The sequence below is a fragment of the Hoplias malabaricus genome, chromosome Y (genome assembly GCF_029633855.1).
Source record: "Hoplias malabaricus isolate fHopMal1 chromosome Y, fHopMal1.hap1, whole genome shotgun sequence".
Classification (NCBI taxonomy): Eukaryota; Metazoa; Chordata; class Actinopteri; order Characiformes; family Erythrinidae; genus Hoplias; species Hoplias malabaricus.
The window spans coordinates 73,773,620-73,797,785 of NC_089820.1; the positions used below are offsets into that span (position 1 = coordinate 73,773,620).

The window sequence follows — 24,166 nt, forward strand, 5'->3', positions numbered from 1 at the left end:
GCGACCCACCACCCACAAACTGGGCCTGAGGTGCTCCAGGATAAAGACAAACGAGTCTCGAAGGAAGGGATTCGCCTCTGTCCTAAACCCATCCTCCTGCAAACATACTGATGCACAGATAAAAATAACAACTACGGAAGAATTACGAGCAGACGTAGGAGTTGCAGAAGTCTCAGCACACCCTGAGTGACCTGTACTTGTAAAAATGTAAATACTCACAGAGCAACTCTGGTCACCTAGGGCCCTGTGAAGCCTGTTTTTTTCTTTAAGAAAATAACTACAACTAAACAAACAGTAAACAACAATGGCACCTATGTATTAAACGCAATTGCTACTCTGATTTAACAACAGTACTGCGCTAAAGCACCACTTTTATTCACTTTTACAGCACTGTCCTGAAAGGACAAGGATTGGTTTCCTACCCTCCCCTAGAAGTTACATAGTGCAGTTTCTGCAGTGCTGAACCCAGAGTAGCAACGACAGAGGCTCTATTTTCCCTGTTACAGCTCAGTGGAGCATCACAGTGATTATGAAGATGTAATTTTACGGAAAAAATACTACCTAGTGTTGCTTTAATGTACCTTGCGTGCGAGCCAAACATCGTCTACAACCAGAAAACATTAGCAGAGCTTGCATATGTATTAAATGTGCACAGATATTGCATAAACTGCAAAACTATGTCGCTCAGAACTGTGTGAGTGTTTGTAAGAACTTGCATTTCCGTCGTTGTACTGGAATTCCATTTTTATTTCACAGTTCTGTCCGTGTTCTCCCTACTTAGCATACACACTTATTACGAGTACGGTGTTGTCCAGAATGGACTGGCCACCCACACAGAGATGTTAGTGTCCGCCACAAACCTGTCACAGAGGAGCGCTGCTGCGCTGCTGTTTAGCGTAAGCGTTTATTAAATAACGCCTGTTACGAGGCCGATATTCAGGGACTCTGTCCATTTTGTGTTGTGTGTCGTCTCGGCAGGAGAGATGGAAATATTTGATTAGTCATGTAAACACCATCAGACTCTTGGCAGATCGTCTGGAGCCGGAGCGGAGCTGGAGTCGAGCCGATGGACGAGAGCAGATGGTCAGGAGTGGGCAGCGCACCTGTCCACAGCCCTCGCCAAGCAGAGACCACCGCTTACCACCGGCTTATACCATAACACACGCTCTCGCTCTTAAAGGGCCCATACCATAGAAACCATAGCATTTACAGATCACGGCTTTAGTGACGTCAGCAGTTCAGCTCCGCCCCCTCACCCTGTTTTTGCGAGGCTGCCAATCAGAACACTGCTTGTTTAATCTCCACAGTGAGAGTATGAAACAGTAGGACACTGGAGCAGCTTCATATGAGCCTAAGGTCAACACGCTCAATGCCAAGCGTCACTAGAGTGACATAAAGCCCTTCAGCTCCATCCAGCGCCCCGGGGATGAGTTGAAGTGCTGTTTATGGTCCGTAACTAGTTATACTGTAGGGTTTAACCGCGGTGAAGTTTGTGTTTAAATGCTGTTAAAGCCCCAAAGCTATGATCTGCGCTCCTGGCTCTTAGGTGGAGTCTTCGGAGGAAATGCTGGACGAGCAGGTGTCCAGAACCCTGAGGCCGCTTTGCGAACTGTGGATGTGGGGGTGTTTTCTCAGACTCTCTTCTCCTTCCCCTCGGCGTCTGCTCTCAGATCAGCCATATGGCAACAAAGAGACGTTTTCTAGGTCAATGAGGAATCATAACGCACAGATCTGAGACTTTAGCATCGCTGATATTGATCCAGAGAGAGAGAGAAAGAGAGAGAGAAGCCCTTCTGGACTCATCTGTGTGTGTGTGTGTGTGTGTGTCTGTGTGTGGTCTGTGTAATATCTTAATGGGGTGTTTAACGATGGCCTGTCATTGGGTCACTGATGCCCCCCCACCTTCCCCTGCTGGTGCCCTGTGATTTTTGGCTGTTGGTCAGAGGTTGACCTTCATTTGATGAGTGTTTGTTTCCTTCATTGACCCTGAGGGTCCTTGGCAGGGTTTAATCCCTGAACTGCTGCCCACTGCTCGGTAGAGACACTGGGTTGTCAGTGCCAGGGTTGAGTTTAGGAGTATTGATCGGTTGCCGTATCGATTGATTACAAATGTTCAGTTCAAGGCATGGCACAGTGACGAGGGAAAGTCGTGTTAAGGTGTTTTTAATTGTTAATCACTCTTTGTGCTCTTTCTTTCATTAATTAAGGGCTTATTGCACATCATTACAATGCAATTTGGAGTCACACACACACACACACACACACACACACACACAAAAGTGGTTGGGGCGGCGAACACGCGGAGCAACCTCCTGTTTGTAACCCGAGTGTTTATCTGTCTCTCCTCAGGTCGTAGCCTATGATTGTGTGAGAGTTTGTGGAGTTGAGCGGGGACCGAGGAGGAGCAGTGCCAGTCTGGAACATGGTGCCTAGTATCTGCCCGTCAGTGCCCTTCCTGCCCAACCAGCTCTGTGTCCTGCTACTGCTGGGCTTCGTGGCCTTCTCCTCGCAGGCAGACAGTAAGTACACACTCATTTCTGTCTAACGACGGCCTCGCTGCCTTTAGCCATGATGCAGTTGCTCTGCTTTGTGCGTGGGGGTAGAGGAGGTGGGCGGAGCTCTAATCCAGCAATTGTTGGAACAGCCAGTAGGAAAGATAATAATAATAATAATATGTTTAATTTATGTAGCACCTTTCTCTCACTCATCAATACTGGAATATATACAGTATACACAGTACCAGTCACAAGTTGGACACATCTTCTCGTTAGTCATTGGTGGAATAGGGCTGGTCACTGTGTAGAACCGTGCACCTGCACTTACCTCTGCACAACCAAGTTATGGTCTCAAACACATTAAGAAGGTGAGCAGTTCTACAAATTAACTCTTGACGAGGCCACAGCTGTTCACTGAAAACCATTCCAGGTGACGACCTCATGAAGCTGATTGAGAGAACGGCAAAGCTTTGAAGTATCTAAAGTATTAAACGTTCTAGTTTGTTTAATCAGTGTGTTCCATATTCTCTGACACCGCAGAAAAATAACAAAAAACAAAAAGTATTGAATGAGAAGATGTCCAAACTTTTGATGGGTACTGTAAGTATCATATAGTTTTTTTTATTCCTAGTAATTTTGGAGCATTTCAATTGGTCAATTCGTCATGAAATGTGTGAAGGACAGCTGCGGTCTTTAAATGATGTAGTAAACAAAAAATTGACAAAAATAGACAGTGAATTATATGTAGGGCTGGACAATATGGCCAAAATTTATTGGCACCCAATGATTCCAGGTAGGCTCTGAACCCACCGCGACCCTGAATTGGATAAGCGCTTACAGATAATGAATGAATGAATGATTTTTAAATGAAGGGCGCTGAACTGATGCCTAAAGTCACCATGCTCACGCCAAGCGCTGGCAGGAGGGGTGTAAAGCTTTCTAGCTCTGGGCTCTGGAGCAAACTACCTTTGGGATGAAATCCAGAACAGACCTCACTAAAGTTTGTAAATGAATGCTATCAAATCCTGACAGCAATGGTGGGGCATGTGTTGTAACGAGCATCAAAGAGATTTGGAGCTGGTGTGGACTAGTTCTGGATCAGCCCAGTGCCCTCCTCTACACCAGCTTGTCTACACGTCTTTAAATGGGTTGTAACTATAAACACAGACAATATTCATGCTTCAAGGTCACTGGTGTGTATGTTTGGACTTCTGCTGAGTGTCATCTCATTCGTGTTTACACATAACAGTGTGTCGTACAGTGTCGAATCAGCCCTAGAGTCTAGTTAAGGGTGAATCCCGTCTCTTCCCCTTCCCCCTTGTTTTGGAGTGTCCTCTTGCCCCTTGGAATTGAGTTACAGGGTGAAGTGGTTAAAATCTTCCACTACGAAACAGGACGACCCTTCAAGACCCTGATACGACATCAGAACACAAATGAAAAAGAGCAGCGCTTCATTCCCGGGCGACTAGCGGTGCTCTGTAGCAGCTCTGCACCAGTCTGCAGTGATATCAGAGGAGCTGCTGGAGTTTAGTTAAATGGAGAGCCATTTATTGTGTGATTATGGAGCTGAATTCAGATTCTTATTCTGCAGCTTTGTGTTTGAAGCTTCCAGTTCCATCTTAAATTCTGTAGCAGTGTCAGGTGCAGGAATGTAGTAAAGGGCCATAATCCACTGAAACTACATTAAACTAAGAGACTCCACTGGTGATCACAGTGCTTAAAGGAGAAAATACAGACATCTGTGGGTTCTTTGGTCGCTGCTCAGCGTCTCGCTGGTGATTCACAAGGTGTCACAACCCTCCGTTTGAAGTGTGACTCTAACTGAAAAATCTTAGTTTGAAGGGCATTTACAGTCCACCCCACCCCTCTATCCCAACGAGAACGGAGACCCCCGGCCCTCGGCAACACGGTGATCTCAGCAGTGTTGCCATCTGTGTCCTGTCGTCCTCTGGAGTGACCGTTAAGACGGTGGAGACGTGGGGTCAGGTTCGAGTCACAGAGTCATTTAATTCAGCGCCTGACCTCCGCACGCTGTCAGAAGCATTCTGTAAAAACAGCTCACACTCTTCCTCACAGAGCTGGGCACTCTCTCTCTCTCTCTCCCCCATCCCACACAGCTCTGAACGTTCAGTAACGTGGCGAGGGTCACCTTCAAGTGTCCTATTCCAGGGCTGACAAAATGTACAGCCATTACAGGCCACAAAGATGTTCAGCAGCGTTGCACTTGTGAAGATATTTACTTAAAAATGTACATGTCTTACATTTTCTTATCTTTTTTTGCATTTATTTTATTATTATTTTTCTGATTGTAGCTGCTGTCTCATCTCTTATCTGCCGATATAAAATCTTAGTAGTCTTATGTATTCTCACTTATATTTAGTCTTACATATAATCGAAGATAATATAATGCTGTTATATGTTACTCTACCTTTAAGTTGCATATATTCAAATATGATCGGCTCTGATTCTCTTTCATAAAGCAGCCCAACACTCCGTATAACTTCACACTAAAGAGCAGGTTAGGAAGGCAATGCACAGGTGTTGTGACATCACAAATACAGTAATCCCTCGCTACTTCGCGGTGAATACAAAGTGCCACCTTGTGGAGAGTTTAAGGCTAAGAGTGAGTGAGTGAGGGAGGGAGGTAAGTCTAAGGTCTAAGGTCTAAGATGATCCGTGTCTGACACATTTTATAACTTCAGCACAGATGGGAGGGGCTAACCTGCGCTAGGTTGAGCAGGTGGATGTTTATGAATTAAAGATGTCTCAGGGGGGTCTCAGGGTGGTCTCACGGTAGAGTTATTCTTCAAAGCGCTCATATTTCACTTTTCATTTTATAATTTTGGGGACAAAATGTGCTGAAATGAATCGTTTTGCCGAGGAGGATAAAAAGGTCACACTGAGGAACAGCCTACTTGTTATTCCTTGATCATTCTAAGTGCTTCCCCAAGTGGATAAAGACTGTTTACAGAGCAAATGTTACCCCCCTCTCCCACACACACACACACACACACACACACCACACACACACACACACACACACACACACACACCACACACACACACTCCCTGCTCAACTCTGCTCATCACCATAATTGGTTCAGTCCCTTATGCTCGATACTCACACATTCCTGCTCGGTTCATTAACATAACACATTGCTCCCTCATTAGTCCAGTCTCACGCCGCTGTGACTGACCACTGCAGGAGCTGCTGATGGACTACAGACCGCCCGATTTGTCCCCGGAAGACCCACTGACCTTCTCCCTGCCCTTTAATCCTCTCTTCTCCTGCAGTAATGTGATACCATGCTTCTGCTTTCTACCAAGTCATGGTTATTATCCAATAATATCTAAATATCTCCAGTTTTATTTCCATTTTGAACAAGAAGTTAGATGAGAGAGAGAGAGAGAGAGAGAGAGAGAGAGAGAGAGAGAGAGAGAGAGAGAGAGAGAGAGAGAGAGATGCCTGAGCCAGTATGGAGTATTGTTTCCCATTAACAGAGCCAGGGATGTGTATAAACACAGGAGCTTTTTCCAGCGCAAAAAAACAAAGCAGAGAGACCACCATAAATGGTCATTAAGTTCAAGGTTACACAGTCTCTCTCTCTCTCTCTCTCTCTCTCTCTCTGTAGGATGGTCCTCTCTTCATATTGGCATCTTTTGCCTACCAACAAATCTGGGCAGTTAGCATTCTCCTCCAAGTGTGTTTGTTGAGCTGCTATGACATTATTTTAGCACTGTTTTTGTTATTGTTTCTTTGTGACATCACAAAATCACATAATTCAGAACGGCCTGTATGAGCTCGGCGGTGCACTTTGAAACATTTAAATAGTAAAATATGATAAGAGCTCTTTAAAGGCAGCACATAAAACACATCTGAAGCTTTTATATTTAGCGGAATGCTTTAGGGATTGTTTCTGAAGCTGGAGAAGTTTAAAACTGAAAGCTGTCGGGATCCAGAGAGCATCTAAAACGCTGTTTAATTATGGATTGTTTCACTTTCGTCTTTAAACATTTCCCTGTAGAGGACCCGCGCCGCTCGCTTCAGACAGAAGCAGAAACTTGGGGCCAGGACTGACTTCAGAAGTTTTCTGGAAGTGGACGACAGCGTGTGAGGTCAGATCTGTCGTACTCCTCGCTGTTGTGATTCAGGATGCTGCTGGATAAAAATACCAACCCTAAACAGCAGAGTAAGCAAACACAGCTCCAGAAATAGTCTGGGGTTTAAAATATTGACGACCACAAACAGTGGGTTGGAGTGTGGTGTTGTCTGTAATCAGCGGAGGACTGGGAGGGAGCCGAATTACAGGGTGGAGCCACCAGCTCAGCCTCCACCCAGAAATACTGATGAGAAAGCTGTTCTGTATTGTCTGCTCAGAGCTGTGAAGGTTCCTACGGCATTTTTTTAATTCATTCATTCATGAGTGTGGGAGACTGTCCACAGGAGTGTGTGTGTGTGACTGGGTGAGTGTGTGAAAATGTCCATATGTGTGAGTGAGTGACTGGGTGAATGTGTGAGAGTGAGTGACTGGGTGAAAGTGTGAGAGTGAGTGACTGGGTGAATGTGTGAGAGTCAGTGAGTGACTGGGTGAATGTGAGAGTGAGTGACTGGGTGAAAGTGTGAGAGTGAGTGACTGGGTGAAAGTGAGAGTGAGTGACTGGGTGAAAGTGTGAGAGTGAGTGACTGGGTGAAAGTGTGAGAGTGAGTGACTGGGTGAAAGTGTGAGAGTGAGTGACTGGGTGAATGTGTGAGAGTGAGTGACTGGGTGAATGTGAGAGTGAGTGACTGGGTGAATGTGAGAGTGAGTGACTGGGTGAATGTGAGAGTGAGTGACTGGGTGAATGTGTGAGAGTGAGTGACTGGATGAATGTGTGAGAGTGAGTGACTGGATGAATGTGTGAGAGTGAGTGACTGGGTGAATGTGTGAGCGTGAGTGACTGGGTGAATGTGTGTGAGTGACTGGGTGAATGTGTGTGTGAGAGTGAGTGACTGGGTGAATGTGTGTGTGAGAGTGAGTGACTGGGTGAATGTGTGTGAGAGTGAGTGACTGGGTGAAAATGTGCTTGTTTTAGCTCAGAAACTTCTCAAAACCCTGGTAAAGCATTGCCTCTATTTTCTATTTAAAGGACGTTCCATTCAACACTGTCACCAACTCTGACTCGAGAAGCACTTTGCAACAAATCAGCGCCACTTTCTGTCGTTAATTTACTTGTGAATTACGCAGGGATTTGGTGGAATCACAGAAATGAAAGATACCCACTGCTAAATGACTTGATTATTTGAAGTACGTCAGTGAAAACATGCTGAGAGTGTTTTTGCGAGGCTGTATTTACCGAGCATAAGGAATGAGGTTTGTGTACAGCCTCCTCGGCCGGGAGTGTTTTATTACCAGACTGAAACTGCAGCTGAAGTGGTTTTAATCACGGAGACATACGTTCTGCCTGTTTAACACACTATGGCATCAATCAAACGCAGTCGCAGCACTGTGCTGAATGTCGTGAAGTGACATTAGCCGTCGTGATTGCTTTTGATTTATGACAAGCGTGCGGCAGCCTTCTGTCATCTCCCGAGCGGTGGAGGGCTCTGGGTACGTCTTTAACGCTCAAAAGACTTCGGGCGGCTTTTACACTAGATGTCCGAACGTTGCTGGAGGGATTTGATGGCATTCAGCCACATAAACTTTAACTAGACACCTCCTGTTTGGGTTCATTCAGAAGCTCTACGTCTTTTAATGTGGAACGGTGTGTTCGAGTAAGAAGCGACTGTATCTTGGTGGTTGAAGTTGAACTTTTGTGTTCATCAGAAACTCATTAGTAACTCGAGCTTTACCAATTTTGCTTTGTGTTTATCTCATGAAGTAAGTGCTTAAGTAATGTAACTGTAACAGCAAAAATAAGTCGGAGTCTCTCCACCACAGATAGAGAGAGAGAGAGAGAGAGAGAGAGAGAGAGAGAGAGAGAATGCTTGGTTTGTTACCTATTTACAGAGCCATGTCTGCATACAAACACCAGAACTTTTTCCACAGCAAATGGTGAAGAAATTGAATTAAAATGGCAAACATAGACATTAAAGGGACAGAGGTCTGATTTTTTCAGCACAGTGTGAACCGGTCAATCTTTTAAAATCAGCTTTAATTCACTTATATATTTTGTGTGTTCCTAGATCTGATCCGTATCCGATTTGTGGGCACGTGACGTAAATGCCTTTCAGGGACAGATTTGTTCACATTACAGACAGATACAGACCACTTACATTTATAAATATAATCTATGTTTAATATCTGAATTGATTGATGAGGATCATAATGTGAACTTGGCAAGTGCTGTATTTGAATGAAGATGCTCCTAACGCTCCATTAAAACGTCATGCTGCCTTTGTAGGTTCTGAGACGGACCCAGTGTGTATTCTGGTTCCGAGTCTGAGTCCGAGTGCGCTCTCTGGCCCCTGAAATTGCCGCAGTGGGTTTTAATGCTGTGGAAGCCGCTGTGAACTCCTTTGTACCGAGGACATGAATATCATTACGGTAGCTCTGAGGCCGTGCTCTTTTCCTGCTAACAGCGCCGCGCTATTGACCCACTGTCAGACGTCTTCAACCGTAGCGAGGGGCTCCTGACTGTTCCCGCAGTGAGCTGAGAGCTCTGTGAAGGGTCCGAGTGGAAGCCCACCTCTGCGGATCGATGCAGTGTTATTTGTTCGGACTCGTTAAAGCAGGCCGCGCTGGTGGGCGGCGGCAAATTGGATCTTTTTTTTTTTGTCCTCCTCTTTTTAAAGCGTCCATATGGTGACCGGCCGAGATTGACGCGGATGGAAATTGATTCTTTTTAATTAAAATAACTACATCCACGATCAAGTGGCACTCGGGACACACTTCTGTTAGTGCACAGCTGTGGAGAGAGAGAGAGAGAGAGAGAGAGAGAGAGAGATGAGAGCTCTTCAAACTGCAGAGCAGCAGAATGACTGTGTCACTGTGATGAGGGAAGGCAGAGACAAAAATGACAAAATAGAGAGGGAAAGAAAGAGGGGGAGATGGGAGAAGGAGAGACAGGGACGAGGGAGACAGATAGAAGGAGGAAGGTGAGAGAGAGTGGGAGAAAAACTAAGTGGGGGGAGAAGAGAGTGATACATTCATGATGAGAGCTCTTCAAACAGCAGGACGATGGTGAGCTCGTGTGTGTGTGAGGGGAGAGAAAGGGAAGAAGAGTGGCAGAAGAGCAGAGAGAAATATAGAGGGATGATGGAGGGTGTCACCGTGAAAGAGGGATGAGTGAGAGAAAGGGAGGAGGATTTTGTCAAACGAGAGAGTGACTAAATGACATCAATGGAGGTGACAGAGAGAGATAGTGAAAGGAGAGAAAGGAAGAAAAGACGGAGAGCGCGAGTAAAGGAGAGATCTTGAAATAGCGATGGAGGGAAGAGAGGATGAGATGGAGAGAAAAGAGATTGAGGGAAAGAGAGAGCACGCTCTTGAAACAGCAGAGTGGCGGAGGGAGGGAAGGGTGGACAGAGGTTAATGATGTGAGATTAATAGCTTAATTATGCGCTCGATACTGAGGCCTCGGGCTCTCGTCCAAACCATCCGCCGTCAGGACGACAAGATCATCCCGCGTCCTTCACGGAAAACGATAGGAAACGACAGAAAACTGTCATAAAAGCCACATAAAAGACATAAAAACCATAAAGCTCATCCACACACGTCTCTCACGCTCACACACACTGCTACAGGAGTTAACACACACAGTGTGGCCAGAAATCACAGACAGTGGTGTATAACAGCTTAATTAATTAAATCTAATTGTAGGGTATTATTAATAATTAAAAGAATAATTTAAATATTTTAGTATATTTATTGCACATTCATCACGTTCTATAACTGACATCAGTTACTTCCTACTATTTCAAGTGCTCACGCAGGTTGTATGCACATAACGCATTTGTTAGTGGTCCTAATGTTTTGGCTTGTCTGTGGGTTATCTTAATTTTGTGGCATACCCAGAAGAATTGGCGATATTCACATCATTTTTGGGTGGTTGTAATGTTTTGGCTGGTATGTGAGTGTTATTAATTTTTCGGCTCATGTGTCTGTGTGTGTGTGTGTGTGTGTGTGTATGTGTGTATGGGTGTGCTGCCAGGAGAGTGGGGGTCTGTTAAGGTGGCGTGTTAATAGCGAGGCCCTCGGCTGCTTGTGTTCAGATTCCAGTCGCTCTGTAATTACACATCACTTGTGGTGAGACTTCAAACCATTCCGCCTTAAAAACACAGCAGAGCCCGAGGAGGGGGCCGTGAAAGCCCTGTCTCTGAGGGTGGGCTTCACCAGGCGACAGGGGGGGGGGGCTTGTTTTAAGGCGGCCATGTGACGTAATGCGTATTAACTCGCTCCGCGCTCGTCCCGTAGGCGATGTCCCTCTAAAATCTCCAACCGTACCAGCCCTCGGAACGTCTCCCCTCGTCCCCTGAGGGGCCCTCAGCCCTTTCCCTACCCCCCCAAAACAGCAGCCAGCCACACTCAGCCGTGCCAAGGTGACAGCTGCCCTTTAACTAACCGCCTCCACAAAACCCTGCCGCCTTAAAAACTCCCTCAGCTGCTTATGCATGAGTCCAGGGAGACCTTAAAGTCTGGGGATGAATACAGAGCGCTGTTTTAATAAGCGCAGGGACACTTTCTGTTTTAATGCACAGACCGAGCTGAATTATTTTCCTTCTCAGGAAAACAGCCAAGGAGAAAGGCTCTGGAACTGAATTTAGGATTTCAGGACTTTTATTTTGTTGTAAATACTTTTAAATGTGTTGTTGTGTGTGTTTACTTGTTTATTGTGCCTTTGATATCAAACACAACATCACCTGATTTCACATCAAAAGTAAGCTCAAGTTTATTGTATGAAGCTGAATAGCACCCCCTTGTGGATCAGTTTTTAAACGTGAGTGAGTATGTGTGTAAGTTCCATGAGGTACTCATCCAGTCACTCATACACACACCCGTGTACAGTTTCACGCGTGTGACCTAGTCACTCACACACACACACATGTGGGCAGTGTCACACACTCACCCTGTCATTCGCACTCATACTTGTGGACACTTTTACACACTCACTCAGTCACTCACACACACTTATGTACAGTACTCCACCTACAATCGTGTGTGTTTGGTCTGTGGGAGGAGAGCAGATCACATGGAGGAAACCCACACAGACACAGGGAGAGGGTGCGGGTGGTTGGGTGAGGTTTAAGCCCCGCCCCCTGCTGTTTGTCGGCAGGTTGTGATTGCGATGAAATGAACAAGTCTCAGAGGGAAATGTCAGGTGAGCTCACGTTACGCGTTACGGCTTAACCTTTCAGAACATTTCCAATCTGGTGATTTCATGCCCCCTTAATTCTTCTTTGTGCCCGAGTAGCCACAACCTTTCAGATAACGTGTGTGTGTGTGTGTGTGTGTGTGTGTGTGTGTGTGTGTGTGTGTGTGTGTGTGTGAGTGTGTGGGTTTTGGCCCTGCTCGGTTGTTTTTGCAGCGTTGGTGTTGACACTCCCCACAGAGTCATCAGGTCCCTGATAAGATCTGCTGACTGCACCGCTCTGAGTCCTGAGCCATGTTTGTGTGGATGGAAAAAAACTAGGAAGATAAACATTATATTCAAGGCACATTTATACATGCGTCTATTAAAGATACATAAACATGTGACTCCATGTTTGTGGATGTTTCGTTTACTACATCATTTGAACACAGCAGCTGTTCTTTACACTGTGAAAATGTCATGATGAACGGACCAATAGAAATGCTCCAAAATTAACTGGAAGAATATCTTTTTACGTTGACTTCCATTGAAAGTCAAGTTTCTCCTTCTCCTGTAAAGTTACTGTTTTGGATATGAATGCTTTTAAATGGACAGCGACGACATATTATTTAAAATAAATTTAAAAAATGGTTGTGTTTAATTATTATTTATTGTTTTTAAAAAAAACGGCAGCGTTAAATGTTACAGCATTGTTACTATAAAGAAATGTGTATACAGTGGGTCCTCGACTTACGACGTTGATCCGTTCCTACGTTACGTACATTCTGTACATAAATAACATACTGTGAGCACTTATCCTATCCTAACACCTATCCTCCTCGGTACCGAGCCGCGTAACCGTGTATTCTTCCGCCGCGCACACCAAACACGAAGTTCGCGTTACGACGTTTACGACGCAAAACCACTTAAGTCGAAACAAGGCTTTATACAGTAAACGGGAGATGTGTCGTAACCACGAAACCTCGCAACTCGGAACTGACGTAACCCCGAGTAACTAATTTGGAACCAGTCTACACATTTCCACCAACATAAATTGGTTTGGGTTAATACCCAGCTCGAGTTAAAGAAGATTTTGAGCACGAACCGTGATGGAATCCGTGGGTGAGTCGAGATAAAGAAGCTCCAGAAAGAGCTCACAGCCTCAAATAATGGCGCAGTGGAGCTGGACAGGTCCTTTACAGAGCGTTATGTCTTCCTCGATGGTGTTCTGGGTAAAGAACAGAAAACCTCAGTGTATCAGACTTTAATGGTATTCTCTGAGTGTGTGTTTAAGAATCAGACTCCACTCGGTTCTGTGGAGACTGAAAGACCCTATTGTTCCTCCACCACAGTGAGGTAATGAGTTTGTGAGGATTTCCCGGGTCAGTTCTCCTTCTCTCTTTGATCCGGTATCACGTCCACGACGGAGAGGAGATAATGAGTGGAGAACGGCCGCGTCGGACAGCGGTTTAAAGGCTGAGTAACACTAAACCCGTCATGTGATACGGTTTAGCCCCGTTAGCGGGAGGCACTGTCTTATCTTTATCCAGAGTCCTCAAAGACGTATGAGACAGCGCTGAGGGAATGTGTTAGGAGAGAGGTCCTTCACTTCCAGAACAGACATAGCAGGGGACAGATTTGCTAGAACACCCACGTATCGTGAAGACTTTTATTCGTTTGTTCATTTGTTTGTTTGCACAATATAAACAAACAATTAAACCAGATCAGCTATATTCTATATTTTGATTTGAAGATGTGATTATCACCCCCTTGTGGAGCAGTTCCTACACATGACTGAGTGAATGAGGGCGTGAGTGAGTGAGTAAGAGCATGAGAGAGTGAGTGAGGTGTTGTTAGAAGCCAGCTTCTTGAGGTGCTACGTGTCTTAAAGGAAAAAAAACAGAAACAACTTTATACAAAAATGATATGCTACCCTCCTCCAAAAGTTACAAACTGTGGTTTCTAGAGCGCTAAGCCCAGAGTAGCAATGACAGAGGCTCTATTCTCACTATTACAGCTCAGTGGAGCATCACAGTGATTTTGAAGCTGTAATTCTAAGGTTAAAATACTACCTAGTGTTGCTTTAAATACCCCCTCACGGTCCTCATTCCCACCAGAGCAGCATGCTTTAGCTTAGACTCCTAATCTACAGACTTAATAATCACACACCGACCTCAAACCCAGTGAAAGAGGCCTGCTCTTCTGGTGATGTGGGGTGTCTGTAAATATGGGCAGAACATGCTCTTCAAGACGGTCTCATGGTGTTAGAAACCATTTAATCAAGTCTGGTAGAAATTACTTAACAGCTCCACACCTTTCCACAAATTCCAGGAGTGTGTTTTACAGCGGGGTCAGGGAACAGAGTCTGGGAGAACCAGACCGAGCCGTGGGAAGGAAAACCCAACCCTGAATGTCTTGTGTTTTACTAAATAACCAGAGTTTCTCAGTTTTGTTTCTCGCGATCGCACATTGGCAGCGAGCTCATAATTCAGAGCGAAGACGGCTGTGTTCTGTGATGTTTTGGCAGGAGGTGAGAGAGAGAGAGAGAGAGAGAGAGAGAGAGAGAGAGAGAGAACAGCTGGAGGATCCATTTTCCTGCTTGAGTGTTGAGTAAAAAGCATTTTATCTGAAAATTGGTTTATCAGCTGTGGAGAGCATGTCAGCAGTTGTTAAAATGAAGCAGATGGATCATAACGACACAGAAACACATCTCAAACACATTTAACCCCTAAAATCACCAGCTCTAACAAACACGGCTGTCACTGTATGTGCATTACTACTGACTCCTGACTCCTGTTTTATCATGGGATTAATTACCTAAATATTGTTCTGTTGTATTTTGAGACTAAATCCAAGCCCCACATCAGTGTTCCCCCACTGTCTAAACAGCCCTGTTCAGAGCGGCCGCTTTCTGCGCCTGTTCCTTTAAATGATAATGAGTCACTCGCTGTTCGCCCTCACCCTGAGCGCACAGCAGTGAGGAGCGAGGATTAAGAAGCAGTTTTTGCCCGGTTCTCTTTCTTCTCTGTTCTCATTTAGTGCTCTTCCTTCTCAGCACACATTAACCCCGTCTTTGCGCTCTCACGTAAACGTGTAAATCCAGCGCTGTGATTGGACAGACTCTAGAAGTGGGGCAGACGTTAGAAGTGGGGCAGACGTTAGAAGTGGGGCAGAATCAGAACGGCTCAAACATCTGGAATGTCTTCTTCCAGCGAGCAGCAGGTGTCACAACTTCTTCTGAAGTGAAGTAACATCAGCAGGGACTTCTTTTATGACCTTCATAAATGCTTGTGGATGTGCTGTGTAGTTTTTGAGACTCCTCCTACAGTAGTGTTTGAATGTCTTGTATTCTGTAATTATAATAACACAAATACACAGAGTAATAGCTGTAGACCTGTAAGGGTTAAATTCTCCCCCCTCCTCAGGGGCTTCATGACGCCACATGAAGTTTCATTACCCGCGCGGACGTCAGGATACGGTTACATTAATGTTCCTCTCTGAGGGATAACTGCACTCAGCGCGTTTGTCTCTTTAATAATTCACTGGAGCCGGAAAAGTGTCCAGAGCAGCTGCTACACTCAGTCATCGCTGAGACCCAGACGTCCCGGGGTTTATTTTTCTCCTCTGTATGTTTAAAAACGTGTTTATTTTCATGCCTGTACAATGCTGAGCTCCTGCAAACGCAGAGTGAAGAAAATGCAAGCAACAAACAAACACTTTTTATTTAAACACTTGTTATTCGTTCATCCATTCAGTCGTTATCTGTGCTTTATACAGTTCAGTGTTGTGATGAGTCTGAAGCCTTTTTGCAATCATTGGACACAAGGCAGGAACACACACTCACACCTGTGGATGGTTTCACACACTCACCTCACTCAACCCTCTCTGAACAGAACTTTTCCCTGTTATCGCGTGTTTTCTGACTTAGACAGCATTCAGAAAACTGATTGGTGGTGGTGTTTCACCGTGTGTTTGTTGTTATCTTCAGTCGGTTTCCTAATGTTTATAAAGCCCTAGTGTCTGTAAATAAGTAACTAAAACAAACTGTCTCGGTCCGGTATGCTAGGCTTTCTCGCTCTCTATTTGCGGCAGAGAAGTCTTGACAATGGAGAGAACTCCAGATGTTGAAAAGCACAAACGTAGATGAGGATATTGCTCTATTCCTGCTCCATAAATGGGTGATATACAGCGGAACCTCTACTAACGAACGCCTATACTAACGAACTTTCCAAGATACGAACCGGGCATTTGAATATTTTTTGCCTCCACCAACAAACCGGCGTCTAGAAATGGCCACTGACCCCAATCGGCGAGTCTCCCAGCGCGCCCAGACTTGAGTGAGCTTTTAAGATTAGCAAATTGTAGCTTTAGCAATTTAGCATTAGCATAAATAGCAGACATCGAAATTTGTGCTAAGTTAAGCCGTATCTACGCTTCGTCTCCCCACATTCACTCACCCCCCACCTCCCGTCATACAGCCAGTGCCTGTGTTACTCCTCCAGCCAGTCGACACGTCTTCAAGGTAGTGATATGTAACCACTTACAACTTTTTTTATTTCTTTTTTATTACGGTTACCACTGTATTTTATTTTTATTAATGCTACATGTATTTTTTTACTAATTTGAGAGTGTTGTAAACATATATCAGTGCAAAAAGAGTGACTCTCGGGGTGTGGGCAGGAACGCGTTAATTGCTTTTCCATTATTTTAAATGGGGAAAATTGACTCGAGAAACTAACTTTTCCACTTACGAACCGGGTCACGGAATGGATCAAGTTCGTAGGTAGAGGTTCCACTGTACTTATTTTTGCTGTTTCAAATCACTTAAGGTGGAAATGTCTCCAAACTCTGCATTACCGAACGTGCTACAAAACTAATTAACTCGAGTTACAAATGACTTTCTGTGGTAATTCAAACAGTGAACACAAACTCACAGTGAAGTTGTCAGCCACGAACAAACAACAGCCTTTTTACCCTCAAACACGCCATTCCAACTTAAAAGATGCTTAGCTTCTGAATGTAAACAACCAGTAAGAACTGAGATTACCTACAATTTTAGACGCTGAACAGGAGGATTTCCCTAATATATTCCTGATTATATATTCCTATATTCCGTAATATTCCTGATTAAAATGCGCAGAACGGCAATTTTCAAATGCTCAGGGTGTGTTCACTTATTTTCAGAAGATCTACAAAAACATGAGTTTCACTGTACTGCACTCGAGCATAATCACATTTATCATCACAGCTGTAAAACATTAAGCCTTAAACAGATCAGTTTAATGAGTAAATGAACAAATCGAGAGGGAAAGAGAGTGTTACGGCTCGGATTGTTTGAGATAATGCTCTGTGTTGAGAGTTAATGTTCATTATTCAGAGCTAATTGGAAGCAGGAGGTTGTGGGGTGGAGCAGGGTGGTGTTAATGGAGGCGGTTTCGCTAAAAGAGACGGCGCTTTTCTGCTAAGTGTTGTGAGTGGGAATGCTAACTCACTAATCCATTATTAATGGAAGTGAATGGCTTTGTCTCTGGCTGAAGTATTGATTCCTCGGACTCCACACAGATCGGATCTGGAGATTAGATTTCTCCGTTTTACCCTCAGACACTCTAATGCTTCATTTAATGCCGAATTCCCAGAGGGTTTTTGCTTTCACTTTTTCTTAAAGTACTTGTATCAACATTAAAGCAAATCTAGGTAAGATTTGGTGTATTTGGTCTTGGGCTCCCCCTACAGTTGCAGAACGCATAATTTATTTTTCTAGCACTGGGCAGAAATTAGTGTGGTTTCCCACTCTCCTTCAAAAGTTACTTCAAAAGTGTTGCTGCCACAAAGGTCATAGGTCACTGTCTATGTGGAGTCCAGTGTGTTTTTTCTTGTCTGTCCAAAAGGAATGGGGAGTTACATGAGAAAGGGCATCCGGGATAAAACCTGTGCATGTGATCGACAGTGTAGACCATCGACTTGGGTTGGATGGTGGTCCGAGGTGGCGACCCCTAGTGGGAACAGCTGGGGCTGAAATACCAACGGTTTTTATGTTTATTCAATTACATTTCAGCGGAAATACAGCAATTCTGAAGTCCACTGTGTCAAAATCTCACTACATTATCTTCACTCATGTACTGAGTATTCACTCATTCACACATTTTAGAAGCAGACCAATGACGTAAGGTCTAAAATGTGTGTGAAAGCTCTCAGCTCTGGCTACTTTTTGGGCCTTGTTTCATGAAAGTTCTTGTCAGGGATGTCACCAACTATAAAAATAGTTCTGTCTCTAGGAGATAAATGCCTATGTGTGTGTGTGTCTGAGAGTGTTAGGACACCTGTTCCTGCACCTGTGGCTTTGTGTTTGCTGTGAAAGGATTGTGACAGAGTCTTGGTAACCTGGGAGGTCAGGCCTGCTCTCGTCTCCTCGCTGATCTTTGACCTCTCAGCTCAACAAAGCCTCTCTGAGATTGAAGCGACCCTCGCGGAACCTCATCCTGGAGGTCTGAGATGACGCTTTAAAGCTCAAGCCAGGCGCCTCAAAGACCTTTTGAGCCTAAAACACGACATATGCTTGAAAATCTGAATTTAAAAGCTGCTGGAGTAGCATAGAGAATGTATAGGAAGAAATAAATGTATCATATTTACTTTTGAAGAGTGCATAGCCTTTTAAAAGTCATGACATTTTTGTTTTTCAACTTGTGCGCACCAGAAACTATGTGATCAGCACCAGATATATCATAAAGGTGCATATGGTGCATAAAGGCCAAAGTTGAGTGAACAACGGATAGTAGTAATAATAATAACTGCTTAGTATCTACTGCCAACTTAATAATATCTGGTTCTCACCATATGGCAAATAGTGCTCACTAAATAATAGTTGGTTCTTATTATAAAGTGCATACTGCTCACATAATAATATCTGGTCCTCAACACATAGCAAAATGTGCTCACTCAATAGTATCCACTTCCTATCACATAGCACATGGTGCAAACCAAATATTATCTGGTTCCCACCATTTAACACATGGTGCTCCCTTAATAGTATCTAGTTCTAATCACTTAGTACATGGTGCTCATTAAACAGTATCTGGTGCTTTCTAGATGTGAAGAACTCCATGAGTCTGGCTTCTAACTCATTCACTCACTCAGTCGTGTTTAGCAGGCAGAAAATTCTCCACAACGGGGAGCTAGATTGCAGCGAAGTGTACAGTGTCATGTCTATTCTTCATGGTCAGTGTGTGCTTCTAAATGAGTGAAGGCCAGTCAAGCAAACTCTAGCCTCTGGTCATAGGTCAGTGTGTGTGTGGGGGGTCAGACTAATGTTGTGAGGAGTCATTAATACTCTTTGTGTGTGTGTGTGTGTGTGTGTGTGTGTTGACTACCCTCGCTCTGTGATCCTTTAAAAGCTTGTATCTCTCCCGGAAACACTCTTGTCTCATTCACACACACCTTCAGCTTAAACCCCACCGTTTTCAGGTTTTTTTTTTTTTTTAAACATGCATTAATTTGAAGCATGTGCCTGGATGAGTTTAATGCCCCTGATCCTTGCTCTTAACCCAGTGAAGAGGCTGGCTGTGGGGGGTTGTGGGGGCAGGGGAACTCCGTTCCCTGATGAAGTCTAATAGAAATGGCCTGACAGATGTTGGGAAAGGACTCTTGGAAGTCAGAGTGATGCTAATCAGATTGAGAGACTTTGAAGTCTCAATGGCATGCACGCACACAGACACACACACACACACACACACACACACACACACACACACACACATTACACACCCAGATACCACCCCCAAATCCCAACAGACACCCATGCATATGCACACACTCTCCAGTCAAAGTGGCTTTGGGATCTTTCAGCATTTCACTCATAAACAGTGGAGCAAAAAATATACATAATATTATAAATGTAAAAATACTTTAACAAACTAAAATTGTACAGCGTTCAGGCCTGAACTGTCATACAGAGTTAATATAGAAGTCTGTTTGAAATTAATTACCACGATACTGATGAGTTTAGCTACAATGCTAATTGGTGTATATTAAATTCTGTTCAATTTTAGCGACATTAGATTCATAAACTCAATGATGGAAGATAACGGCCTTAGCACAGCGCAAGAAAAAATGTATGTGTTTGTGATAAAGATTAGTAAACTTAGTAAACTTAGAGTCACAAACTGAGCCACGCACAGGCTGAGCTCAAATAAACAAACAGTACTCACCGTCGCCCTCTAAAGGTGGTATAGCAGGTTGTTAAACACATTGTGCCTCATGGAACTGGCTTGTAACTCCCTCACATACATATATACACACTCATTCATTCACATATTCACTCACTCACTTATGAAGCCTCTGTCATTCACAATTTCATTCATATAGTCACTTGCTCAATAAAACTCCTGCAGAAACACAGTCTCTCTCTTGTTATTGCTGGAGGACGTCACCATCTGTGGAGAAGATTCCAACAACGTCAGGATAATGGTGTGTGTGTGTGTGTGTGTGTGTGTCCACTGCAAAATCTAATCTACGGTGTCCTGACCGGACCCCCTGACCCTTTGGACCACCGTCCGCTCTGACATTTAAATGACATTTACGCTCCGCTCCCCCGGAGACGCCTTTGATTGGCTCTGGACCGACGCAGATCCTCATAAAGTGCCTCCTGTCAGTTTTACCCACAGTAAAGTCCCGAGGACAAGAGAGAGACGCGTCCTCGGTTCCTATGAGATTCTGCCAGACCCCCCATCCTGGCTGCAGATGTTCGACACCTTTAAAACGCTTTGTGTTTCATGTGCCTGAACCAGCTCCTGTATCTTTTGTTATTCCAGCTGTGGTTCTGTACATTTCATGATGATTATGTAAACAGGAATGATCCAAGAAGATTTAGAAATAAAGTATTGTAAATTTGACTTGCACCGAAGGTTGAGATGTTGCCATTTTGATGACACAAGGTTTTCCCATAAGAGACAGTCTAGTGCCGTATCGATTCATATTTGTATAATGATCACGATATGAGTTTCAGTGATGAGGACAAGCCTGTAAAGTTGAACACTCTCTCGGGGTAAATACAGTGTTTAGTGAACATTAGTGTTTCAACTTGTGCGCACCAGAAACTATGTGATCAGCGCATACTGTTCACATAATAATATCTGGTCCTCAACTCAGCAAAATGTGTTCACTCAATAGTATCATCTTCCTATCACATAGCACATGGTGCAAACCAAATATTATCTGGTTCCCACCATTTAACACATGGTGCTTCCTTAATAGTATCTGGTTCTAATCACTTAGTACATGGTGCTCATTAAACAGTATCTGGTGCTTTCTAGATGTGAAGAACCCCATGAGTCTGGCTTCTAACTCATTCACTCACTCAGTCGTGTTTAGCAGGCAGAAAATTCTCCACAGGGGGGAGCTAGATTGCAGCGAAGTGTACAGTGTCATGTCTATTCTTCATGGTCAGTGTGTGCTTCTAAATGAGTGAAGGCCAGTCAAGCAAACTCTAGCCTCTGGTCATAGATCAGTGTGTGTGTGTGTGTGGGGGGGGGGTGTCAGACTAATGTTGTGAGGAGTCATTAATACTCTTCATGAGTGTGTGTGTGTGTGTGTTGACTACCCTCGCTCTGTGATCCTTTAAAAGCTTGTATCTCTCCCGGAAACACTCTCGTCTCATTCACACACATCTTCAGCTTAAACTCCACCATTTTCAGGGTTTTTTCCAGTGTTTAGTCAACATTAGTGTGTGTGTTTGTCTAGGGGTTAATCAATGACCAGTAGGGTCCTTGAAGAGTTATTGTGCTTTTCCCTAAGCAGTCCCTACTCTACACGGCCTTTTGTCCTGGTCCTGGAACCGGGTTCTTTTTAGTCTCTTCTCTCTCGTGGTTCTGAGCGAGCTGAGTAGGGACTAAACCACGATGTGCAAACCTTGCAGAGGTATACAAGGTCTTTTGAAGAGGTTCACATGCTCCCTGGATCATTGGCAGATCAAACAAAAAGGAGCAAACTCTACTGATCTGTCTGAACTGATGACGGAGCAGTGTTCTGTCCCAAACTAAAACAACAACAACAACACGCCTATACACGATGAGCAGAGACCATGCAGTGGAAAAGCGTCACAACAGCGTCTTCAGACATTTCTCTTCATCAGCAGCATGTTGTAGACGACTAAAGTTTATTCAGCACTCCTCCAACAGCAGTGTGTGGTGTTAACTAGATATTGATTTTGTTTGTGGGTTCTGTGGTGTTTTATGAGCAGAAACAGAGCGAGAAAAGGACGGATCACTCTCTGTATTGTTCTCTGCTGAAATATCGTGTAGTACTCTGGTGTTCACACACTCGTTCCTACACGGCTGAGCCGTTCGTTGGAGCTCTGCCCTCCGGTCTTTTATCGCGTGGCTTGTAACAGTGGTTACAGTACGTGCTCTTCTCTAATAGCGTCGCTTATCAGCGGATTATCAGCAGGAGGAAGTTCTCTGATTACTTCTGTCTGCTCTGCTGATGTCAGGACTTTAAAAAGAAAATAGGAAATACACAGAATGGCCATAAGTTTGTGGACGTGTACTTAGTTGACATGTATTTACCTGCCAGGCAAGAGGAACAAAGTGGTAACTCTAACCTTTAGGCCGCACCTGCCCCGTCTCAGAACCTAGTGTTCTCCCTACATAGACGGCATTATATGGAGCTTCAGATGCTTCCTTATCGTAGAGTAGTTTGGTTTAACAAGGACTGAAATACCTCATTTATTTTATGGTTACGTAACAGTATAACATTGAAACTGGCAGTGGTGGATTAGGTTAGAGAATTGGACTTAGGGCCATAAGGTCACTGGATCAATCCCCTCGACAAGCAGGAAAATGGGGGCAGGGTCATTGAAGGAACAGCACTGTCTCCTCCCTCAACGTCCACAGCTGAAAGGCTCTCAAGCAAAGCAGTTAGTCTCCAACTGCTCCCCAAGCACTGTGGGTGGCTACCCTTCATTTCTGAAGAATCTAGACTATTTTTTTATTAACTTCTTTAATATGATCATCTTTGGCTTTTAAAGTTTTATAAATATATAGAATTGAATTAACTCTGGGAGGAGCAGGTGTCCGCAAACCTTTTTCTCCCATTGTGTAAGAGTGGAGAGGACTCAAGGACAGGTGTAGACTCGTCTCTAATGTTTTGTCTCGGTGCTGAACAGATAAATATGTTTGTTTGACAGTTATAAAAACAAATGGCTGTCCACATGTGTGCAGTTAGTAACACCCCAAGGCTTTTTTCCATTGTTTACATTTACTCTGCAGATCCGTTTCTCTGCTGTTGGTTTTATATGATCTTGAGATACTGATAAATGTTCATCAGATTCAGGATATTCACCCCCTCTTTTGGTTCCAATATCAGAACTAAATTGAACTAATAATTAATAATGTAAAAGTTCTGTGTTTTTATATAATATCCTGAGAGTTAGCCTGTGTTGTGCAGGTATGAGTGGATCAGACACAGCATTGCTGTTGGAGTTTAAACCCCTCACAGTCACTGCTGGACTGACAATAGTCCACCAAACAAAAACATCCAGCAGACAGTGTCCTTTGTCCACTGATTCTAGGGGGTTATTCAATGATCAGAGAGGGGCTTTTAAAAGATGAGGTGGTGTGAGTTATGCTTAATTTGACTCAGGACATGAAAACAATGCGATAAACACTTCCCTGTTGGTTCCAGTTGGTCTCTACCGCAGGTCGCTAAGTGATCTGTCAGCTGTTGGACCTGATGGAAGTGTGTTAGTGTGTGTTTGTGTCCATCAGAGAGATACAAGGGTGTGTGACTGCTCTCTCTTCGTGTCGCTCTGCTCCCGGTCGACGTGCTGTAACATGGTCTGTTCAAAACAAACAAGAAACCTGTTTCTCCAGAGCGTCTGACAGAGCCCACATCAGAACAGGAGCTCATTGTTCCCCCTCAGCTCAGATCTCACACACCCCGCCAGCTGGCTGTTGGTGTTTACATGCGCTCCAGTCTTACAGTGTTTTAAAGGTGCTTTCTATCACATTCTGCATTGGGACCTAAACAGAGTGACTGAGAGTGGGTTCACGATTGTTAAAGTGGTGGTGAATGGAACCAAACGTCTGCCTCTAAAAACTGCTCACATAAAGTGACTATAGGCAATGCATCATAGCAACCAACTGAAATACCATAGCGACCACTAAAGAAACTGCCGGGGACAGTTAAGAAACAACCTCAAATACTATATGTCCCACCTGGGACATATTAGCAGCCCCCATAGCACTAGGGACACCATAGAAACCAGCTGGAAGACCATAACAATCACATGTGGCACTTAAACAACGATCTGAAATACCATTGCAGCCATCCTGACTAGCACCTGGGGCAGCTAAGCAACCATCTGAAATACCATTGCAGACACCAGACGTAGATTAGCAACTGCCCTCATA

At 44.3% G+C, this 24,166-nt stretch overlaps 1 protein-coding gene across 5 annotated transcripts in view; it reads left to right on the top strand.

Moving 5' to 3' along the window:
• The window catches only part of LOC136678357 (receptor-type tyrosine-protein phosphatase F), a 187,723-nt gene that overhangs the window by 71,242 nt on the left and 92,315 nt on the right, over positions 1-24,166 (top strand). For all 5 annotated transcript variants that reach the window (XM_066656393.1, XM_066656390.1, XM_066656391.1 and 2 more), the window contains exon 2: positions 2,350-2,519. In XM_066656393.1, coding sequence (XP_066512490.1) covers positions 2,423-2,519 — 97 coding nt within the window. In that variant the 5' untranslated portion in view covers positions 2,350-2,422. The remainder of the gene's footprint in view (positions 1-2,349; positions 2,520-24,166) is intronic.